General features: G+C 39.2%; 1 protein-coding gene across 1 annotated transcript in view; it reads right to left on the reverse strand.

The window, feature by feature from the left end:
- The window catches only part of PPP1R9A (protein phosphatase 1 regulatory subunit 9A), a gene marked incomplete at its 3' end in the record, with an annotated part of 289697 nt that overhangs the window by 73394 nt on the left and 197540 nt on the right, over positions 1-18763 (reverse strand). The window contains exons 5-6 of the mRNA XM_008071775.1: positions 14988-15123; positions 10661-10726 (exon numbers count right to left, since the gene is read on the reverse strand). Of these exons, the coding sequence (XP_008069966.1) occupies positions 10661-10726; positions 14988-15123 (202 nt within the window). The remainder of the gene's footprint in view (positions 1-10660; positions 10727-14987; positions 15124-18763) is intronic.

Consider the following 18763-nt stretch of genomic DNA (forward strand, 5'->3'; position numbering starts at 1 on the left):
GCAGGTTGAGGCTACGGTGGCCGGGAGCAGCCACTGCACTCTAGTCTGGGTGACAGAGTGAGACTTCAACTCAAAAAAAATATTAAATTTTTAAAAATTTAAAATATTTTTTTAAAAATTCAAAAACCTAAATGAAATGGAGGACTTTCAACCTCTCAAAGTTGAAACAAGAAGAAATAAAGACCCTAAATAGACCAGTAACAACTCAGGAAACTGACTCTACAATAAGAAAACTATCCATTAAAAAAAAAAAAAAAAAGTCCCAGACCAGATAGCTTTTTACCGGAAATCTACAAACCTTACAAGGAGGAACTGATACCAAACCTATTGAAAGTATTTCAGGTAATCGACAAAGATGAAACTCTCCCCAAATCATTTTATGAAGCTAACATCACACTAATACTAAACTGGGCAAATACCCAACAAAGAAAGAAAACTACAGGCCAATATCCCTGATGAACATAGATGCAAAAATTCTCAACAAGATTCTAGAATGTTGGATCCAACTACACATCTCAAAAATCATCCACCATGACTAAGTAGGCTTTATCCCCATGATGTAGGACTGGTTTAACATGCACTTGACCATAAATGTAATTAAATACATCAACAGATGTAAAACAAGACGTAAAAACATGATCATATCATAAGACGCAGAAAAGGCTTTTGGCAAAATCCAGCATCCGTTCTTGATAAAAACCTTGAACACCTAGGTATAAAGGGAATATACCTCAAAATTGTAAACACCATCTGTGATAAACCCAAGCTAACGTATTACTAAATGGACAGAAATTGAAAGCATTTCCCCTGAAAACTGAAACAAAACAAGGCTGCCTACTCTCACCCCTCCTGTTCAACATAGTGTTGGAAATCCTAGCTAAAGCAATTAGAGAAGAGAAGGATATAAGAGGAATCCAAATAGGAAAAGAGGAAGTTAAGTTATCCCTCTTTGTGGATGATATGATTGTATACCTGGAAAGCCCAAGGGAATCTGCCTAAAACGTCCATGCACTGTTAAAGGACTATGGCAAAGACCCAGGGTATAAAATTGACACTGCGAAAGACAGTCATATTTTTATACACCACCAACAAACAGGCAGAGAACCAAATATTAAAGCACCATCCTATTCACAATGGCCAAAAAAAGAGAAATACCTTGGCCTCTTCCTAATCAAAGAAGTGAACAACCTTTACAACAAAAGCTACAAAACAATGCTCAAAGAAATCAAGGATGACACAAATAAATGGAAAAATATTCCATACTCAAGGATTGGAAGAATAACTGTTAAGATGTCCATCCTACCCAAGGCAGCCTATACATTCAAAACAACACACATTAAATTACCATCATAATGCTTCTCAGACTTGGATATGACAATACAGAAATTCATGAACAAAATGACCACAAATAGCCAAAACAATCCTCAGCAAAAGAAACAAAGTGGGAGGTATCACATTCCCAGACTTTAAACTTTATTATAAGGCTACAATAATCAAAACTGCCTGATGTTGGTACAAGAACAGGCATATAGACGAATGGAACAGAATACAGATTCCAGAAGCAAAGACTCAATTTCTCAACCAACTCATCTTTGACAAAGCCTCCACCAACAACCCCTAGGGAGAGGAGAACCTGTTCAGTAAATGATGCTAGGAAAACTGTCCGACCATACTCAAAAGGATGAAACAGGACCCCTACCTATCACCATACACAAAAATCAACTCCAAATCGATCAAAGATATAAACATAAAATCTCAAACTATAATAATCTTAGAAAATGCAGTTTGCTTTTTGTTGGGAGCCAACATCTATAGCTACATGGCTGAGGCCTGTAAAGGCCCATTTGGAAGATCGCCTCTGACATAGGATATCAGTTATACCTATAATATTGGAGTGTGATTAGTGACCAGTGTGCATACATGGCAGTAAAACTTATAAGTAAATCTCAATACACCTGATGGAAAGTGCATAGCAGAATTATTTTTCTCTGTCTTTCTAAGTTTTACTTCTTTCTAGATATTTTTTAACTTCTATTTCCTGGTAGACTGGGTAGTCAGCTCTTGTTCCCGAAAGCTGTTTCCCTTAGGGCTAAAATTAGAAACTAAATAGTTTTGTCGCCCTGCCCCTAGCCAGGCAGAACGTTTTCTTTTGTTTCGTTAATTACCGAAACTCTGTCTGCTTCAGCCCACAGCCGCCAATATGGCGGCCATGCATTTCCTTGTTCAAGAGTGTGACAGCTACTATTTGATTTTTAGAGTAGACTTGTTAGGATAAAATATATACACATACACTCATAGTTGCGTAAATTTATGCTTGCTGTTTTGTTTCCTTTTGCTACATTACTCAATATAATAGTTACTATACGATTTATAAAGATTAACGATAAGGTATTAGCTTAATAGGATATAGCATAGTATTAAAGATCAATCATTAGATTATATAAAAATTAAAGTTTAGACATATGAAACTCATATGAATTATAGTAAAGTTTGGTAGTTTAAGAATAAGTTTCAACTGAGTTATAAGGCATTACGTTAAATTGTAATAGGATAATAGTGTAACTAACAGCTAAGTCATTTAAGTAAACTTATAGGTTATAGTATAGTGTTAAGTTGATAATATTAATCATTAAAAATATTGGGAGTCAGTGAACTTGGATTGAACCTAGAGTTAACTTAGAAAAGTTTTTTGTATTAATCAGGGTATAGAACAAAGAGTATAATATGAATGATTCATTGAACATTATGGAAAACACTTTGAACGATTTGATTGAAATTGTGCACCTGTGACCTTAATGTAAGCACGACAGACATCATGGAGTTCAAATTGTTTGCTTGGAAATTGCAGATCTCGTGGTGGTCTTGTGATGCATAGTTTGTAAAGCGCGGAACTTGTACGCTCCCAGTGAGTGATTATCACACTGCTGGAAGGTATAGAAAATGGTATATAAGTTGGAAGGAGTCTGAATAAAATTTGGCTTCAGTCCTGATCAGACTGTTCCCAGAAGAACTGCCTCCGAGTGGTCTCTTCTCTCCGTCCAGATTCTCCGGTGCGGGTCCTAACCCACCCTTGGTCAGTGCTGGTCACCGACAGCTTTTCATTACAGTTATTGGAATAGACAACCAGTTCCTGGTCAAAATCCCAGATGCCCATACCATGAAAGATAAGATAGACAAGAGGGACCTCATCAAACTGAAAAGCTTCTGCAAAGCAAAAGAAAAGCATCAAGAGAGCAGTGAGACAGCCCACAGAATGGGAAAACATATTTGCCAACCGTATATCTGACAAAGGCCTAACTTCCAGGATCTACAAGGAACTCAAAGACACTGAAAGGAAAAAAACAGCCCATTAAAAAGCAGGCAAAGACATGAATAGACACTTCTCAAAAGATACACCGGCAGCCAACAGACACATGAAAAAGTGCTCAGCTTCCCTCATAATCAAAGAAATGCAAATCAAAACCACATTGAGATACCACCAAACCCCAGTAAGAATGGCCATCATTAATAAAACAAACAACAACAGATGCTGGTGAGAATGTGGAGAAAAACGAACGCTTCTACCCTGTTGGTGGGTATGCAAACTGATTTGACCTTTGTGGAAAACTGTGTGGCAATTTCTAAAAGAACTAGAAGCAATCTCCCTTCTGGGAATGTACCCAAAGGAACTCAAATCATTACACAAAAAAAGATATCTGCACAAGCATATTTATTTCAGCACTATTCACAATATCAAAAACATGGAACTAACCATGCTACCTATCAAAACCAGACTGGATTTAAAAAAAAAAAAATCACATATACATGATGGAATATTATGTAGCCATAACGAAGGACAAAATTATGGACTTCATAGCAACTTGAATTTGGCATTTATCATACTTAGTGGTCTATCAGAGAAATAAAGAACAGAGTACCACATGTTCGCACTCATAAGCGCTCCCTGAACCTCTATCGTAATACTACAAAAAAGGTACTGGCAATAGCAGGATACTGCCAGAGGATGGGGGACACATAATATCAATAAGGTGTCTGATCCTAATCCAGGCGAAGTGAGGTCCAATGGGAGGCCCAAAACTTCAGCTGTACCTAAACCACTTATGTACGCAATCCCGACTTGTACCCCACAACTTTAAAATATAATTTTTTAAAATGTCTAAAAACTAAGGTCATAGAGAGATTCTTCTACACCATCTTCTAAATTTCATACTTTTGCCTTTCACTTTTGAGGAGTCAATCCACTGGAATGAAGTTTTAGGTTTGGATACAGAGGAGGTTTAATATACTATTTTTCTTTATTAAAGAGCCCAATATTTTTTAACCCGTCTATATCACAAATCGGGTTTCAGGGCCCCTTGAGCAATCTGTCCATTTCTTTGCCCCATAATTTAAATTCACTACAGTTTAATAGTAACCATCTGTTTTAAAGCATGTGAAGGGTCATGGTTCCTTCAGATGCATTGTCCTTCCATTTCAAATATGATAGTAGTCAGCATATTTTAGCAATAGCTTATCGGATTCTATTTAAAAATTATCCGAAATATTTTTACCAGAGTTGCAGCGAATGTATAAATCGACTTGGAGATAACTGAGACAATTAAGTTACCGAGTCTTCCAATCCATGAATAGGGTTTCTTTGTCCCTTTACATAAATAAGCCTTCTTTACTGTATGTCAATAAAATTTTATTTTTCTCTAAAAAAGTCTTGCTTGTTTTATTTCTTGAAATCTTATAAACAGTACTTATGAATTATAATTTCTCCTTGTTTGTTGACATATCAAAAAAGATGTTATGTTTCATATTAATTATGTATTCAGCAAATGTGCTAAAATCTTACATTATTTCTTTTTTTAATTTTAAAGATGTATGGTACAATTCAGGATTCGGTATACAAATGGTCATTGTACAGGTAAAGTTTGGGTTCCACTTTGCCTGGTTTGAGATCAGGTACCCTTATTGATGAAGTATGCCCCCTCTTCCCCTGGCAGTTTCCCACTACTGCCAATCCCTTTCTTATAGTATTATGATAATTGTTCAGGGTTCGCTTATGAGTGAAAACATGTGGTACTCAGTTTCTTTCTGTGATAGATCACCGAGTATGATAGACTTTAAATCCATCCAAGTTGCTACCAAGTACATAAATTTGTCCTTCTTTATGGCTGTGTAATATTCCATAGTGTATATGTACCATATTTATTGATCCAGTTCACTTTCCATGGGCAGCATGGTTGGTTTCATGTTTTTGTTATCGTGAATAATGCTGCAATAAACATGCATGTGCAGGTATCTTTTTCATAGAGTGCTCTGAGTTCCTCCGGGTATATTCCTTGAAGGGATATTGCTGGATCATATGGAGGGTCAATTTCTAGATCTTTTAGGAATCTCCACACTGTTTTCCACAGAGGTTGTATTAGATCAAAACCCCAAATGCCCATGCCATAAGAGATAAGATAGACAAGTAGGATCTCATAAAACTGAAAAGCTTCTGCAAAGCAAAAGAAACCATCAAGAGAACGGAGAGATAGCTCACAGAATGGAAAAAAAAAAATTTCCAACTGTCTATCTGACAGAGGTCTAACATCTAGGATCTACAAAGAACTCAAATGTGCTGAAAAGAAAAAAAGCAAACAGCCCTATTAAAAAGTGGGCAAATAGACACTTCTCAAAAGAAGACATATGAGCAGCCAACAGATACATGAAAAAATGCTCAGCCTTACTAATCATAAAAGAAATGCAAATTAGAACCACACTAAGATAATACCTAACTGCAGTCAGGATGGCCATCCTCAATAACTCAAAAAACCACATGCTGGAGAGGGTGCAGTGAAAAGGGAACTCTTCTACACTGTTGGTAGGAGTGTAAAGTAGTATAGCCTCTGTGGAAAATCTTATATTATTTCTAATCTATCTGTATGTACTTTTGAGGTTTTCTTTTTTTTTTTTTTTTTTTTGAGTTGGAGTCTCACTCTGTCGCCCAGACTAGAGTGCAGTGGCCACTCCCGGCCACCGCAGCCTCGACCTGCTGGGCTCCGGTGATCCTTCCGCCTCAGCCTTCCAAGTAGCCGAATTACAGGCATGCACTACCACACCCGGCTGATTTTTTGATTTATTGTAGAGATGAGGTCTCGCTGCCCAGGGTCTCAAACCTGCAGGCTCAGGCAATCCACACATCTCAGCCTCCCAAAGGCGCGGGATTATAGGCTGAGCCACCGAGACCGGCTGAGGTTTTCTAAACAGACAATTTCATCAGATGTAAATGATAAATTTTAGTTTTCCTCTTGCCAATTTATTTCTTTAATTTCTTCTTCCTATTTTCCAGTATAACGTCAAGTACAATCAGTGGCTGATTTTCAAATGATAATCCACACTTGCATTCTTGGCTAACCAACCTGGCTATGATACGCTATCTTTCTTTTATATGTTGTTGGATATAGATATTTGTTGGATATGATATTTTTGCATTGTTTTCATGAATGGGATGGACCTAGAAGTTTTCTTTCTCATTACCATAAGGTTTTGCTTACTATGCTTACATTTTATTACTGCATGCATCTCACATGCTCACAGTTCAACTACACTCCTGGCATCAAATCTGTACTATTATTCTTATGTCTTCTGAGATAAGTTCTATGCAGTTGGAGGCTTTTTTACCAGTTTGGGATAATTGGCAATAAAACGATTTGGCCTTATCTTTCTTTCTTCTTATTTCTCTCTCTCCTTTTCCTCCATCCCTCCCTTCTATTTTGTGATGTTTGTTACTCATGGTGCTTCATTTCCCTGTGAGTTTGTTTGAAACTATAAACTCTTATTGAGACTTTGACTTTTAGGCTTTGGCCAAAGGTGAATGCTCCAATGGAAGATACACAGGGCAGCATGAATTCAGGCTGCTAGTGACCATGACTTCTTACAGAAGATTATTTTCTATCCTTCCACTCAGACCATCTTCCATGCAATCCATGGGGTGAGAGATTCCATGACTCACCCAGAGCAACTTCCAGTCGTGCCAGCTTCATTCATGGCAAGTGCCCTATAAGGTGTAAAAATCTCTATACCATATCTTTACTGTACCTTTTCTATGTTTAGACACACAGGTATTTACCATGGTGTTACAACTGCCTCCAATATTCACTACAGGCACAAGCTGCACAGGTCTGTGGCCTAGGAGCAACAGCTTACATCATACAGCCACAGTATATAGGAGGCTGGACCATCCAGGTTTGTGTAAGTTCATTCTATGATGTTCACACAACCAGAAGTGTTATACAGAGGGGGCAGCCCATGGGTTCCAGTACTCTGATCGAGTCCTTGAGTTCGGCCTCCCATCTGGGGTGGGCCATGGTTTGCCTGCTGTCATCAAAGCAGTACCAATTACAGTACCATCATAACACTTAAGCATCAAGACTAAATATATTTTGATGAGTGAAAAAAAGCCAGACATAAAAAAGTAAGTCAAATGATATGCTAGAATTGGTAAAATTAACCTAATTGTCAAAAAACTGAACAGTTGCTTCAGATTGAAAGTGACTCCAGAGTTTCATGAGGAGACTATCCGGGGTAGTGGAAATGTTCTCTACCTTTATCATGGTGATGATTACTCAGCAAACTGTTAACTTAAATGTACTTAAAACTGGTGCATTTTACTGTACATAAACTGTTCATCATTAAAGTTGATTTTAAAAAGAGAATATGTAATAATCAATATCATATTACACATTTGAGATCTGTGCACTTCACTCTATGTAAACTTTATTGCAATAAAGTAATTTTTAAAAATCATTTTAGGGCAGGACACTGTAGCTCATGACTGCAATCCCAGCACTTTGAGAGGCCAAGGTGGGAGGATTGCTAGAGCCCAGGAGTTCGAGATCAGCCTGAGCAACATAGTGAGACCCTGTCTCTACAATAAATCAAAAAATTAGCCAGGTATGGTGGTGCACACCTGTAAGTGCCAGCTACTCAGGAGGCTAAGGCAGAAGGCTCACCCTAAGGCCAGGAGGTTGAAGATGTGGTGAGCCAAGATCAAGCCACTGCATTCTAGTCTGGGTGACAGAGTGAGACTCCAACTAAAAAAAAAAAAAAGAATCCCTTTAGAAACTAGAACTCCAGAAATCAGTTGGAATTTTTTGTTTTTTACCATTTCTAGTAGCACTGATATTACTTTAAAATGCATGAAGCCTTCCTACTGCCTAGCAAATCTCCAAGATAAAGCATCCTTGGCACATCAGTCCTTGGTCAGGTCACCATTTAGTTTTTAGTGCAGATGAAATTATACTTCTATGATAGAAAATGTGTTTCTATGATCAAAGGCTAGTTCTAAGTTAATACACTCAGGGGAGGTTATCAATGCCATAGTGACCTTGACATCATTCAGGGTCATGTTGACAATTCATTTTCTTCTGCAGGTTTATTCAGTTACGACTCAAAAGAAGTCATGTCAACATGAGACACCAATTGCTATTTCAATAGTCCTTAAGGTTTTCAAGGCATGAAATATGCATATTCATTTTTCTGGTTTTACATGGAGAAGATTTTGGCTTAATGAGATAGCAATAGGGTCTTCTCACAAATTCACAGTAAGTCAATTAAAATGCTGTAGCAAGCAGATGTTCACTGAACCCCGACACTGGAGAGACTACAGGTGAATGGAGGAAATTTATGGGAAAATAATGACAGTGAAAGGAACAAAAGGTGCTACTGACTCGTTTTAAAACAAAAACAAAAACAAAAACCCCTCATCCCACTGTGGGAGCCCAGGAAATCTTCCCAGACAGGATGAAACTTAGACCCTGAGAGCTGAACAGGATTAAGTGGACGCAGGAGGGCAACAGAGAGAGTGTAGTGAACGGTGTTCCAGGTAGAGAAAAGGGAGAGCACAGGTACGAGGAAGTCAGGGGCTCCCGATGGCCCAAGGGAAGGCCAGGATGCTTCTAGGAGAGTCCATCCATCTCATACTGCGCCTTCCAGCATTTTAGAATTTGGGGTAAAAATTATAGTCAGCTTATAAAATACAAATGTTTTAAATGTTGGAAAAATATTGTCATTTGTGTTTGTTTCTCTGACATCTCCTTAACACTGAAAACTATGTGGGTTCATCATTGTAACACAGAATTGTTCAAGCATGGTTTCTAGAAAGTACGAAGTCTGTACTTTCGGATGGATTTAATGACAAGAATTTGATATAAATTATTTGGTATTTTATACCTAGTTCATGAGTAAATAAAACCACAATGTGGCACAATGTGGAAAGAAAATAAAAATGTATTCAAATCACTTGCATTATAATTTTTAAAAAACAACAAAGAAAATGAGCTACAGAAAGATGACACTAATTAGGTAATGATTCCTATCCTAACCTCTGTCTCTTCTTAACACTGTCCAGCCTTTTATCTGTGCTTACTGTCATAAACAATAATGCCACTATATAAAGAGAATGTTCCTAGAGAGGATCTTATGGGTAGAGAAGGGTGTTCCCCCGGCCCTGGGGACAGGCTGTATGTCATGTGCAGTGTGGGTACACTGCTTGGCTGGATCAAACATGGACACAGCCCTCAACAGAATGTTTTCCAAGCAACTTATGAGTCTACGGTTTAATGAAAATGATCTTTATTATAAGTTTGGGGATCACAAACTAAAGGATATAATTAAACAATGATTTTAAAGATCCAATCAAATTGGAGTTGGCAACAAGTTGTTAAAAAGGTCTTATATGTTATTCTTCGACTCTACTAATAACCAACACTTAGTCTAACTTTTACACACACACACACCTGGCCTCCATTTTTAAATGCTGCTCTCTCTGTTATAGCAACTAAAGAGAATGAGGATCGTTTTATTATTTAAAGTATAATACCATTTTTGCTGGGCATGGTGGCTCATGCTGGGAATCTCAGCACTCTGGGAAACCAAAGCAGAAAGACTGCTTGAGTCCAGGAGTTCGAGACCAGCCTAAGCAACATAGTGAGATCTCATCTCTACAAAAAAATTAAAAATTATCTGGGTGCAGTAGTGTGTGCCTGGTCCAGCTACTCAGGAGGTTGAGGTGAAAGGATCACCTGAGCTCAGAAGGTTGAGGCTGCCATGAGCCATGATCACGCCACTTTCATCGGGGTGACAGAGTGAGACTCCAACATCAATCAATCAAACAATAAAGTATAGTATATTAGACATTTTGGTCTGTCTACCATATAAACCATGCAAGTAAATACTGCTATAATTTAAAGATCTATGCATTTAGTGTTTTGAGAAATAAACTTTGTTATCAAAAAATTATTTTCTAAACAAAAAGACTGGGTTGAGAGACAATATAAGTCACTATGTATACCACATTGTGTAAACGTCACGTAGCCTTGTGGCTGGACACCTATTCTTTCCCTTCCAGTTGAATCACACCATATTTAAAGTTTAGAGGCCAAGGGCACCCATGGCTAGGTATTAAGAAGTGAGTTTAAAATACAGAAACTGTGCCTAAAATACAAACTGTGTTTCTGAATTAAATATTATTTTTTCAAATGAGTATTTTCAAACTATTATTCAATGCACAAAACACACAGCTCAAGAGAAGCTCTTTGGAGCATACAGTTAATAAGATACATCAAATATTTAATTTCACACACGAAATAAGACCATGCAGATAAGCATTAGGTTCTAATGAAAAACAAACCTTCAGAAAATAGTTGTTATTGTTATTGCAGTTGCCAGACACTCCTTGCAACTCAGTCACAGTGTTCTAAAATGGCTGACAAAAAAAATTAAAGAAAGCGTTTTCCCCCCAACAGCCACAGCAACCTAGTGGTAAAGGACAGAAAAGACACTGCAAACCAGGGCTTGCGATGGCACACACTGCTGTGCATTGGGAGAACGTGCATCCCCTGGTGGAAATGCCCTACGCTTCGTTTTCAGAACTATGGACACAGTGTGAAGTCCATTCACATCACTAAAGGCCATCCATAATAACTGCAATCTTCATTCACACAATCAAGCTGTTTCCAACCAGGAACAGCAAATAGTATGAGTCAAATTCAGTGTTAGTCCTTTAATGCTGTTCACATAACATTATACTCTCATAAGCCTTTTACCACTTACGTGAACCACAGCTTCCATTATGTTTTTACCTCTAGTTAGTACATGTTAACACAAGCAACAAAAACTTATATCCATGTAGACAGCTGCTCTATATTGTATTCAATAATGTTGCTATTGATGTTAATTTCCAACAATGAAAACAAATTATAAAAGAAAGATTAATTTATTTTTTGAGAGAAGGAGCTTCAGTTTCTGGACTGATGATCAATCTTGTTATGAACTACCGCCTGGAGAGATTTTCACATGCCATCTATAATCTAAAACTTTACAATGTCATAAATACTATGTCTTAAAAGGATATTTAAGGAAGTCAAATAGTCACAGCATCTTTAGAGTGCATACAAAAGAGCTCATTTTACTTTCACTTACCATCTCTATTTTCTAATTCAACAGTGGGGTCCAGTACCTGTTGGTACTGTGGTTTCCAGACTGACCCTGGAGCACTTCCAATAGCAGAATTCTCTTTGACAGAAAGATACTCTTAATGTACAAACATGCTACATGAGATTACTCAAAATACACTCAGAGCTGTGGGGTATGACAAGAGAGTAAGTATTATTAAAAAGCAAATGTTGGTAGAAAAATGAACCCTACCCCTAGCATCTTGTGAGAAAGTACTGGCTGTCTGAGGGGCTTACTGAAATCCTCCATGGCTGCCTTTCAGATCATTAAAAAGGAAAATAAAAGAAAGAAAATCAAACAAACGACAATTCTACTAAACCCAGAAATGCAGTCACTAACCACATCCTGATGTCACTGAAACATTCCAGCTGCTCAGATTGGCATCTCCCCTTTCTCAGGTTCCTCACTTGTACTATTCTGCCTTGAGGCAGAACAATTTTAACTCAAAACAAAAATCAGAATGTCTAACGAGTCAACAAACACAGGAATGAAAATTAAACTGAAATTGGCTGTTTGCTTATTTTAAACCCTTCTGGTCTAAAAATTTGGAGGAAACAAAGCAGAAATAGCTGACATTTAAATATAATTTGAAAACGAAACACATAGTTAAAATTCTACTAGAGTATGACCTACAACCATCATACCTGCACGATAAACAACACCTTGTGAGGGGTTCTTCTCAATACCATTCCTAGAGGTCCACTGCGTGTTTACAACTTCAGGACATTATCTCTTTCATTGTGTTGTTTTCCATGCATCCAATTCAAGCAACTCCCCTCTTTCAATAAGACTAGTTCCAAGCTCCAATCAACCTTGGATGATTTGCTCACAACCAGAAGCTGCCTATCCCTGCAGCAGCTAATGCTGGTCTAACTCCTGGCTCTGGAAACCAGCTGGATGAACATGGTTGCTCCGTATAGAATCAGAGGTCTTCCCAGCTGGCCCAGGGAATGTCAGGAAACAGTCAAACTAAAACCATTCTAAGCTTGAAATCACAAGATGATTCCATAAACTATAAGAAAAGGGAGAAACCAGGTGACTGCACACATTCAGGGCCAGTTCTAACAAAGTTATATGAATAAATAAGTGAACTGTTGAACTAAATGCAAAATTAACTCAATTATTCAAGGACCACTTATCCATGGAACATTCAACATTGGTCCTTCTCATTTCCTTAATGCCTCTTGGACATTTGGCTTTTCATTATGAAAGACAGCCGAGTCAAGAGAAAATAGGGAGATGACACATAATCATTGTAATGGTACTTGGTAGCATGTGAAAACAAGAGTTGGAATCACATGATCATCTGAAGTCTTAACACTGGGGTCGATCTTTATCATTGTGCAACATCCATCTCTCCTATGCCCAGAAAATTAGCTGCTGGTTTCACCTGGGTATGGGCGGTAAAACAGTATGCAACACAGGGGAGGGAGGAGATGCTGTCAGAGAGGAGGAGGTAGAAGAGGGGAGAGGCTCCCTGGCTTTTTCCACAAGGTAAGGGTTCCATGCATTAAAGGGAGCACGTGCCTGGTTTCTATTTCTACAACTCGCAGAAAGAAGAAAAGGTTTAACTAATTGCTAAACTCTATTTTTTAAAAAACAATGGGCCAGGCGCAGTGGCTCATGCCTGTAATTCCAGCACTTTGGGAGGTGGAGGCGAGAGGATTGCCTGAGACCACGGGTTCAACACCAGCCTAGGTAACATGGCAAAACCTCATCTCCACAATAAATCAAAAAATTAGCCATGTGTAGTGGCACACAACTATAGTTTCAGCTACTTGGAAGACTGAGGCGGAAGGATCACCTGAACCCAGCTGGTCAAGGCTGCAGTGGCCACTGCACTCCAACCTGGGTGATAGGGTGAGACACTGAGAGAACAAAACATCACAGAACCTCAACTCCTCACCCAAGACAGGGTCCTCTTAGCAGCTTCGGCAGCCAGGGCCTGTATGAGTCTGAACACACAGACCTAGCGAGTATCCTGCATAAGCCCTCGAATAAAGTGAAGAATATATCTCCACCATTACTACATGCCCATGACATCTTAACATACAATGGAGTCGAAATATCCTAGGCCAAAAATAAGTTAAAAATGTAAAAAAAACCAAAAGAAATTGGCTGTCCATGTCCTTCCCTATGTCCTGGCTAGATATCAAAAAAAGTTCTGAAAAAAATGATATATTCGGATGAGTGAGGATTGAACATATAAAACTTCACTGTGCTTCTATCAGCTGGTATAAAGAAGAATATTTGTTTTATCTGAATATTTACCAGCTTACAGAGAATGAAATACAATTAAATTGTTGACAGATCTTCTGACGTGCCCATATGAAACACATGCAGGTTTAAACATGTTTATAATACAGCATGTTGTCCCAGTATATCAGTGTCCATTTGGTAATGACATTAGAAACAGAGCAGCATCTGCATTCTATTTATTACAACCCGTGATGGCTCTGCGTGCCGTAGTCACTTGGGGTCTGTTCATCTACTTGAACTCGTGCAGAGAGCAGGGTGTACATACCCCAGCCTGCATCTGCCCTGTGAAACACGCACTTGTGGAAGACTGCTCTGCAATATATTAGCATAATCCCAGGGAGCAGATCCAAGGAACTTTCTCCTCTGCGGAAAATGCTCTGGAAACGCTCAGCAGGCTTAGTGCTTTTCTGTATATATTTGTGTGAGTATGGGTGTGTTTTAGCACTTAAAATGTTTCTGATTTTATGAAAAAGCATCACATACCATTACAGGACATTTGGAAAAGATTTAAAAACATATAAAGCAGAGGGAGGAAATGACCTAATTCCGGCAGTAAGAACAGCCACAGTTCGCATATTGGAATTTCCACCCTCTCTGTTTCTACATTGGAGTCCCCACTCTGTTTTTACATTGGAGTCACCATTCTTTCTGTTTCTACACTGGGGTCCCCACCCGTTCTGTTTCTACATTGGGGCCCCCACCCTCTCTGTTTCTACATTGGAGCTGCCACTCTTTCTGTTTCTATATTGCAGTCACCACCCTGTTTCTACATTTGGAGTTGCCACTCTTTCTGCTTCTACATTGGAATCCCCACCCTCTCTGTTTCTACATTGGAGTCGCCACTCTATTTCTACATTGGAGTCCCCACCCTCTTTGTTTCTACATTGTAGTCGCCACTCTTTCCATTTCTACATTGGAGTCCCCACCCTCTCTGTTTCTACATTGGAGTCACCTCTCTTCCTATTTCTACATTGGAGTTCTTACCCTTTCTGCTTCTACACTGGAGTCCCCATCCTCTCTGTTTCTACACTCCTTCCATCAGAGTGGGGTAGAAGACAAGACACATGTGCATCCAGCCTCTGTGCTGTGAAGAGGACACAGTGGCTTGGCCGTGACTGGGAGAAATGGGCCACATTTTTCTGTGAGGCTGAGCCTCGGCTCAGGGCAGCCACACACCTCCCTGGAGCCACTGCACCCAGCCTGCGGCCACGACCCTACAAGGATTTGGAAAGCAGGAGGCTGACCTCATCGTCGTCTGCATCACACTGGCTGTAGTGCTGTTCCAGCAGCTCCCGCTGGCGCCGCTCCTGCTCCAGCGTCTGCCTGATCAGCTGGGCTACCTCGCTCACCTGGCCAGGCCTCTCCCGGCCGATGATGAACCTGCAGAAAGGTCAGCAGAGATGAGCACGGGGATGCCCAGCATGGGGAGGGCCAGGCATCTGCACAAGGTCCATTGAGTTCAGAGGGGTTGTCACCTGCAGAACTCAACACAGGCGGGGCCGGGGGGAGTCAGAGGTGAGCAGGGCAGCAACAGCAGTGCCCGGGGACACGGTTCCCTGGAGGTCACAGAACACGGTCACTGTGGGAGAAGACACAGCAGGTGCAAGTCACCCTGTAGCACTTCCACACACTGTGGATGCAAATTCCCAGTTCCTGAGTCCTGCATGTGGAAGCCACTCCAGAAAGCATAAGGCAGAGATTGCTTCAAAGGCACTTGTAGGCTGAGCATGACCAAGGGGGTTAAGATAGGACTTTAGAGATAAGAGACAGAAGGGGAGACAGAGGCAGCATTTTTTTATTTATTTACTTTTCTTTAGAATTGGAGTCTCCATCACCCAGGCTGGGGTGCAGTGGCACACTCACGGTCACCCCATCGTCGACCCACTGGGCTCAAGTGATCCTTCCGCCTCAGCCTTCCAAATAGCTGGAACTACAGGCACATGCTACTACACCCAGCTAATTTTTTGATTTATTGTAGAGATGAGGTCTCATCAAGTTGCCCAGGCAGTTCTCAAACCTGTGGGCTCAGGCAATCCCCTCACTTCAGCCTCCCAAAGCGCTGGGATTACAGGCTTGAGCCACTACACCTGGCCAGCATTTTTTATTTTTAATGAAAATTTTAAATAACAAAGGTGGTGAGTAAATTCCCTTCTTCTTTTGGGGTAAAAGACAGTATGAGGATGGGTATGGTTCAAGAAATAAAGGGATGAAAGGAAGTGTGTGTTGATATCAATTTATGTAAGAAAAGAAGCTATCATAATACTGTAAGAAAGAAATTGGTAGTAGTGGGAAACTGCCCGGGGAGGGAGGGTCACACCTCATCAACAAGGGTAACTGCACAATGAACATTTGTATACCTAACCCTGAATTGTACTCCACATCCTTAAAGTAAAGGAAAAGAAAAGAAAAGAAAAGAAGCTAAAAGAAAAAATCAAGGGAGACAGTTCTTTATTGCAAGCTATAGTCGCCAATGACATGTCCTTGTCAATACAATGAGTTCTGCTCAACAAATTAATACTTACGTTTTAACATCATTTCACATGAATATGTGGTTCTATTTTTATAAAAATACAAATAACGCATCTCCAGGATGCACTTTCTAAGGAACACTTAACAACATTATTTTGAACATGACTCTTCACCTAATCTTGCTTCTACAGCATTCAGTAAAATCCAACATCCCTTCTTGATAAAAACCTTTGAACACCTAGGCATAGAAGGAACATTCCTCAAAACAATAAGAGCCATCCATGAAAAATCTGCAGCCAACATCATGCTTAATGGGGAGAATCTGGAAGCATTTCCCCTAAGAATGGGAACAAGTCAAGGCTGCCCACTCTCACCTCTCCTATTCAACACTGTGCTGGAAGTCCTAGTAAGAGCAATCGGGCGAGAGAAAGAAATCAGGGGTATCCAAATAGGAAGAGAGGAAATTAAGCTATTGCTCTTAGGAGATGGTACAATATTATTCTATATCTAGAAAACCCTAGAGTCTGTCAAAAACGTCCTTGCACTGACAAATGACTTTAGTGAAGTCTCAGAGTACAAAATCAATGTGCAAAAGACAGTTGCATTTCTATACACTAGCAACAAGCAGGCAGAGAACTAAATTAAAAACACAATCCCATTCACAACAGCCACACACACACAAAAGAAATACCTTGGCATCCACCCAACCAGAGAAGTGAAAGACCTCTACAGTGAGACCTACTAAACACTGCTGAATGAAATCATGGATGATATAAACAAATGGAAAAACATCCCTTGCTCATGGTTTGGAAGAACCAGTATTATCAAGATGTCCATCCTACCCAAGGCAATCTACAGATTCAATGCAATACCTATCAAATTACCAACATTTTTCACAGACCTGGAAATGAAGTGTCTAGACACATGCAGAAGAATGAAACTGGAACCCTACCTATCACCATATTAAAAAATCAATTCAAAGTGGATCAAGGACTTACATTTAAAACCTCAAACTATAAGACTCTTAGAAAAAAATGTAAGGAACATCCTACTGGACATCGAAGTAGGCGGTGAGCTCATGACCAAGTCCTTAGTACAACAAAAGCTAGGATAGACAGGTGGAAACTTATCAAACTGAAAAGCTTTTGCACAGCAAAAGAAACCATCAAGAGAATAAAGAGACAAGTCACAGAATGGGAAAAAATATTTGTAAGCTTTTATTTCTTACTTAGGAAATCTTTTTCTGATTTAAGATTGCTGAGATTTTTCTCAAATTTTTCTTCTTGTAGTATTAATGTTTAGCTTTTATATTAAGTCTATGATATCTTGCAAATTAATGTTCATGTGTGATATGTGGTTAGGGTGGAGTTTCACTTTTTTCTACATGGATAACAAATTGTTTCAACTCTACTTATTGAAAAGACCATTCATTATGCCATTGAATTACTTGGGCACATTGTTGAAAATCAGCTGACCATATATTTGTGGGTTGATTTCTGGACTTTCCAATCTATTCCACTGATGTGTTTGATGTGTTTACATGTATGTCAATACAACATTTCCTTGATTCTATATAATAAATCTTGAGGTTAGGTGGTATAAACTCTTCAACTCTGTATCAATCATTTTTCCTCTGCAATTCCATACAGGTTTTACAATTAGCTTGTTGATTTCTGTAAGAAAGCTTGCTAGGCTTGTTTTGAAGTTGCTCTGAACCTCTAGATTAATTTGTGGAGAACTGATACTTCAGCAAGACTGACTCACCTGATCCCTGAACATGGTACCTTTTTGCTCTTATACAGACCTTCTTGACTTTCTCTCAGTACTACATGGTCTCACACATAGTTTGTTAAATTTACCTCTAAGGATTTTGTGTTTTCTGGAGTTAATCTAAAAGGTACTGGTTTTTACATTAATGTTTCCAGTTATTTCTTTTTAGAGTAAAGAAATACAACTGGGCCATAGTTTCATTAAACAATGGCCAGGCCACGTGTTCTTGGGGCTATGACCACCACGTTTTCTTAGTTTTGGGCCCCTTCCCTGTTTTGGGGAGGGGAATCTCCTCCCTCTCTCTCTAATTTACTTTTAAAATAAACTCTGTTTGAACACTTAAAAAAAAGAATACAATTGATTTTTGAATATTGCCTTTGTATTATGTGACTCTGCTAAACTCACTAATTTTAGTATTTTTTTGTAGATTCCTTGGGATTTTTCTAAATAAAATATCACACTCACCATGAAGAAAGACACATTTTTATTTCTTCCTTTCCTATCTATTATTTATGTTTGTCTATTTATTCATAGCCTCAATACACTGGCAAGTACTCCAGTATATGTGAAAGACTCCAGCATATGTATACGAGGAGATGCCCTTCTCTGTTCCCTCCCATTTTAGAATCTAGCTCTGAACTGCCTAGAGATACAGAAATGATTTCATTGAAGATATTATCTTTCTGTGGGTGAAGATACAGAAAGACAGCCGGGATTGGTAGCTCAGCCTATAATCCCAGCGCTTTGGGAGGCTGAGGTGAGTGAATTGCCTGAGCCCGTG

Source organism: Carlito syrichta, unplaced genomic scaffold (genome assembly GCF_000164805.1).
Source record: "Carlito syrichta isolate Samal-C Ts95f unplaced genomic scaffold, Tarsius_syrichta-2.0.1 Scaffold314720, whole genome shotgun sequence".
NCBI classification, from domain to species: Eukaryota; Metazoa; Chordata; class Mammalia; order Primates; family Tarsiidae; genus Carlito; species Carlito syrichta.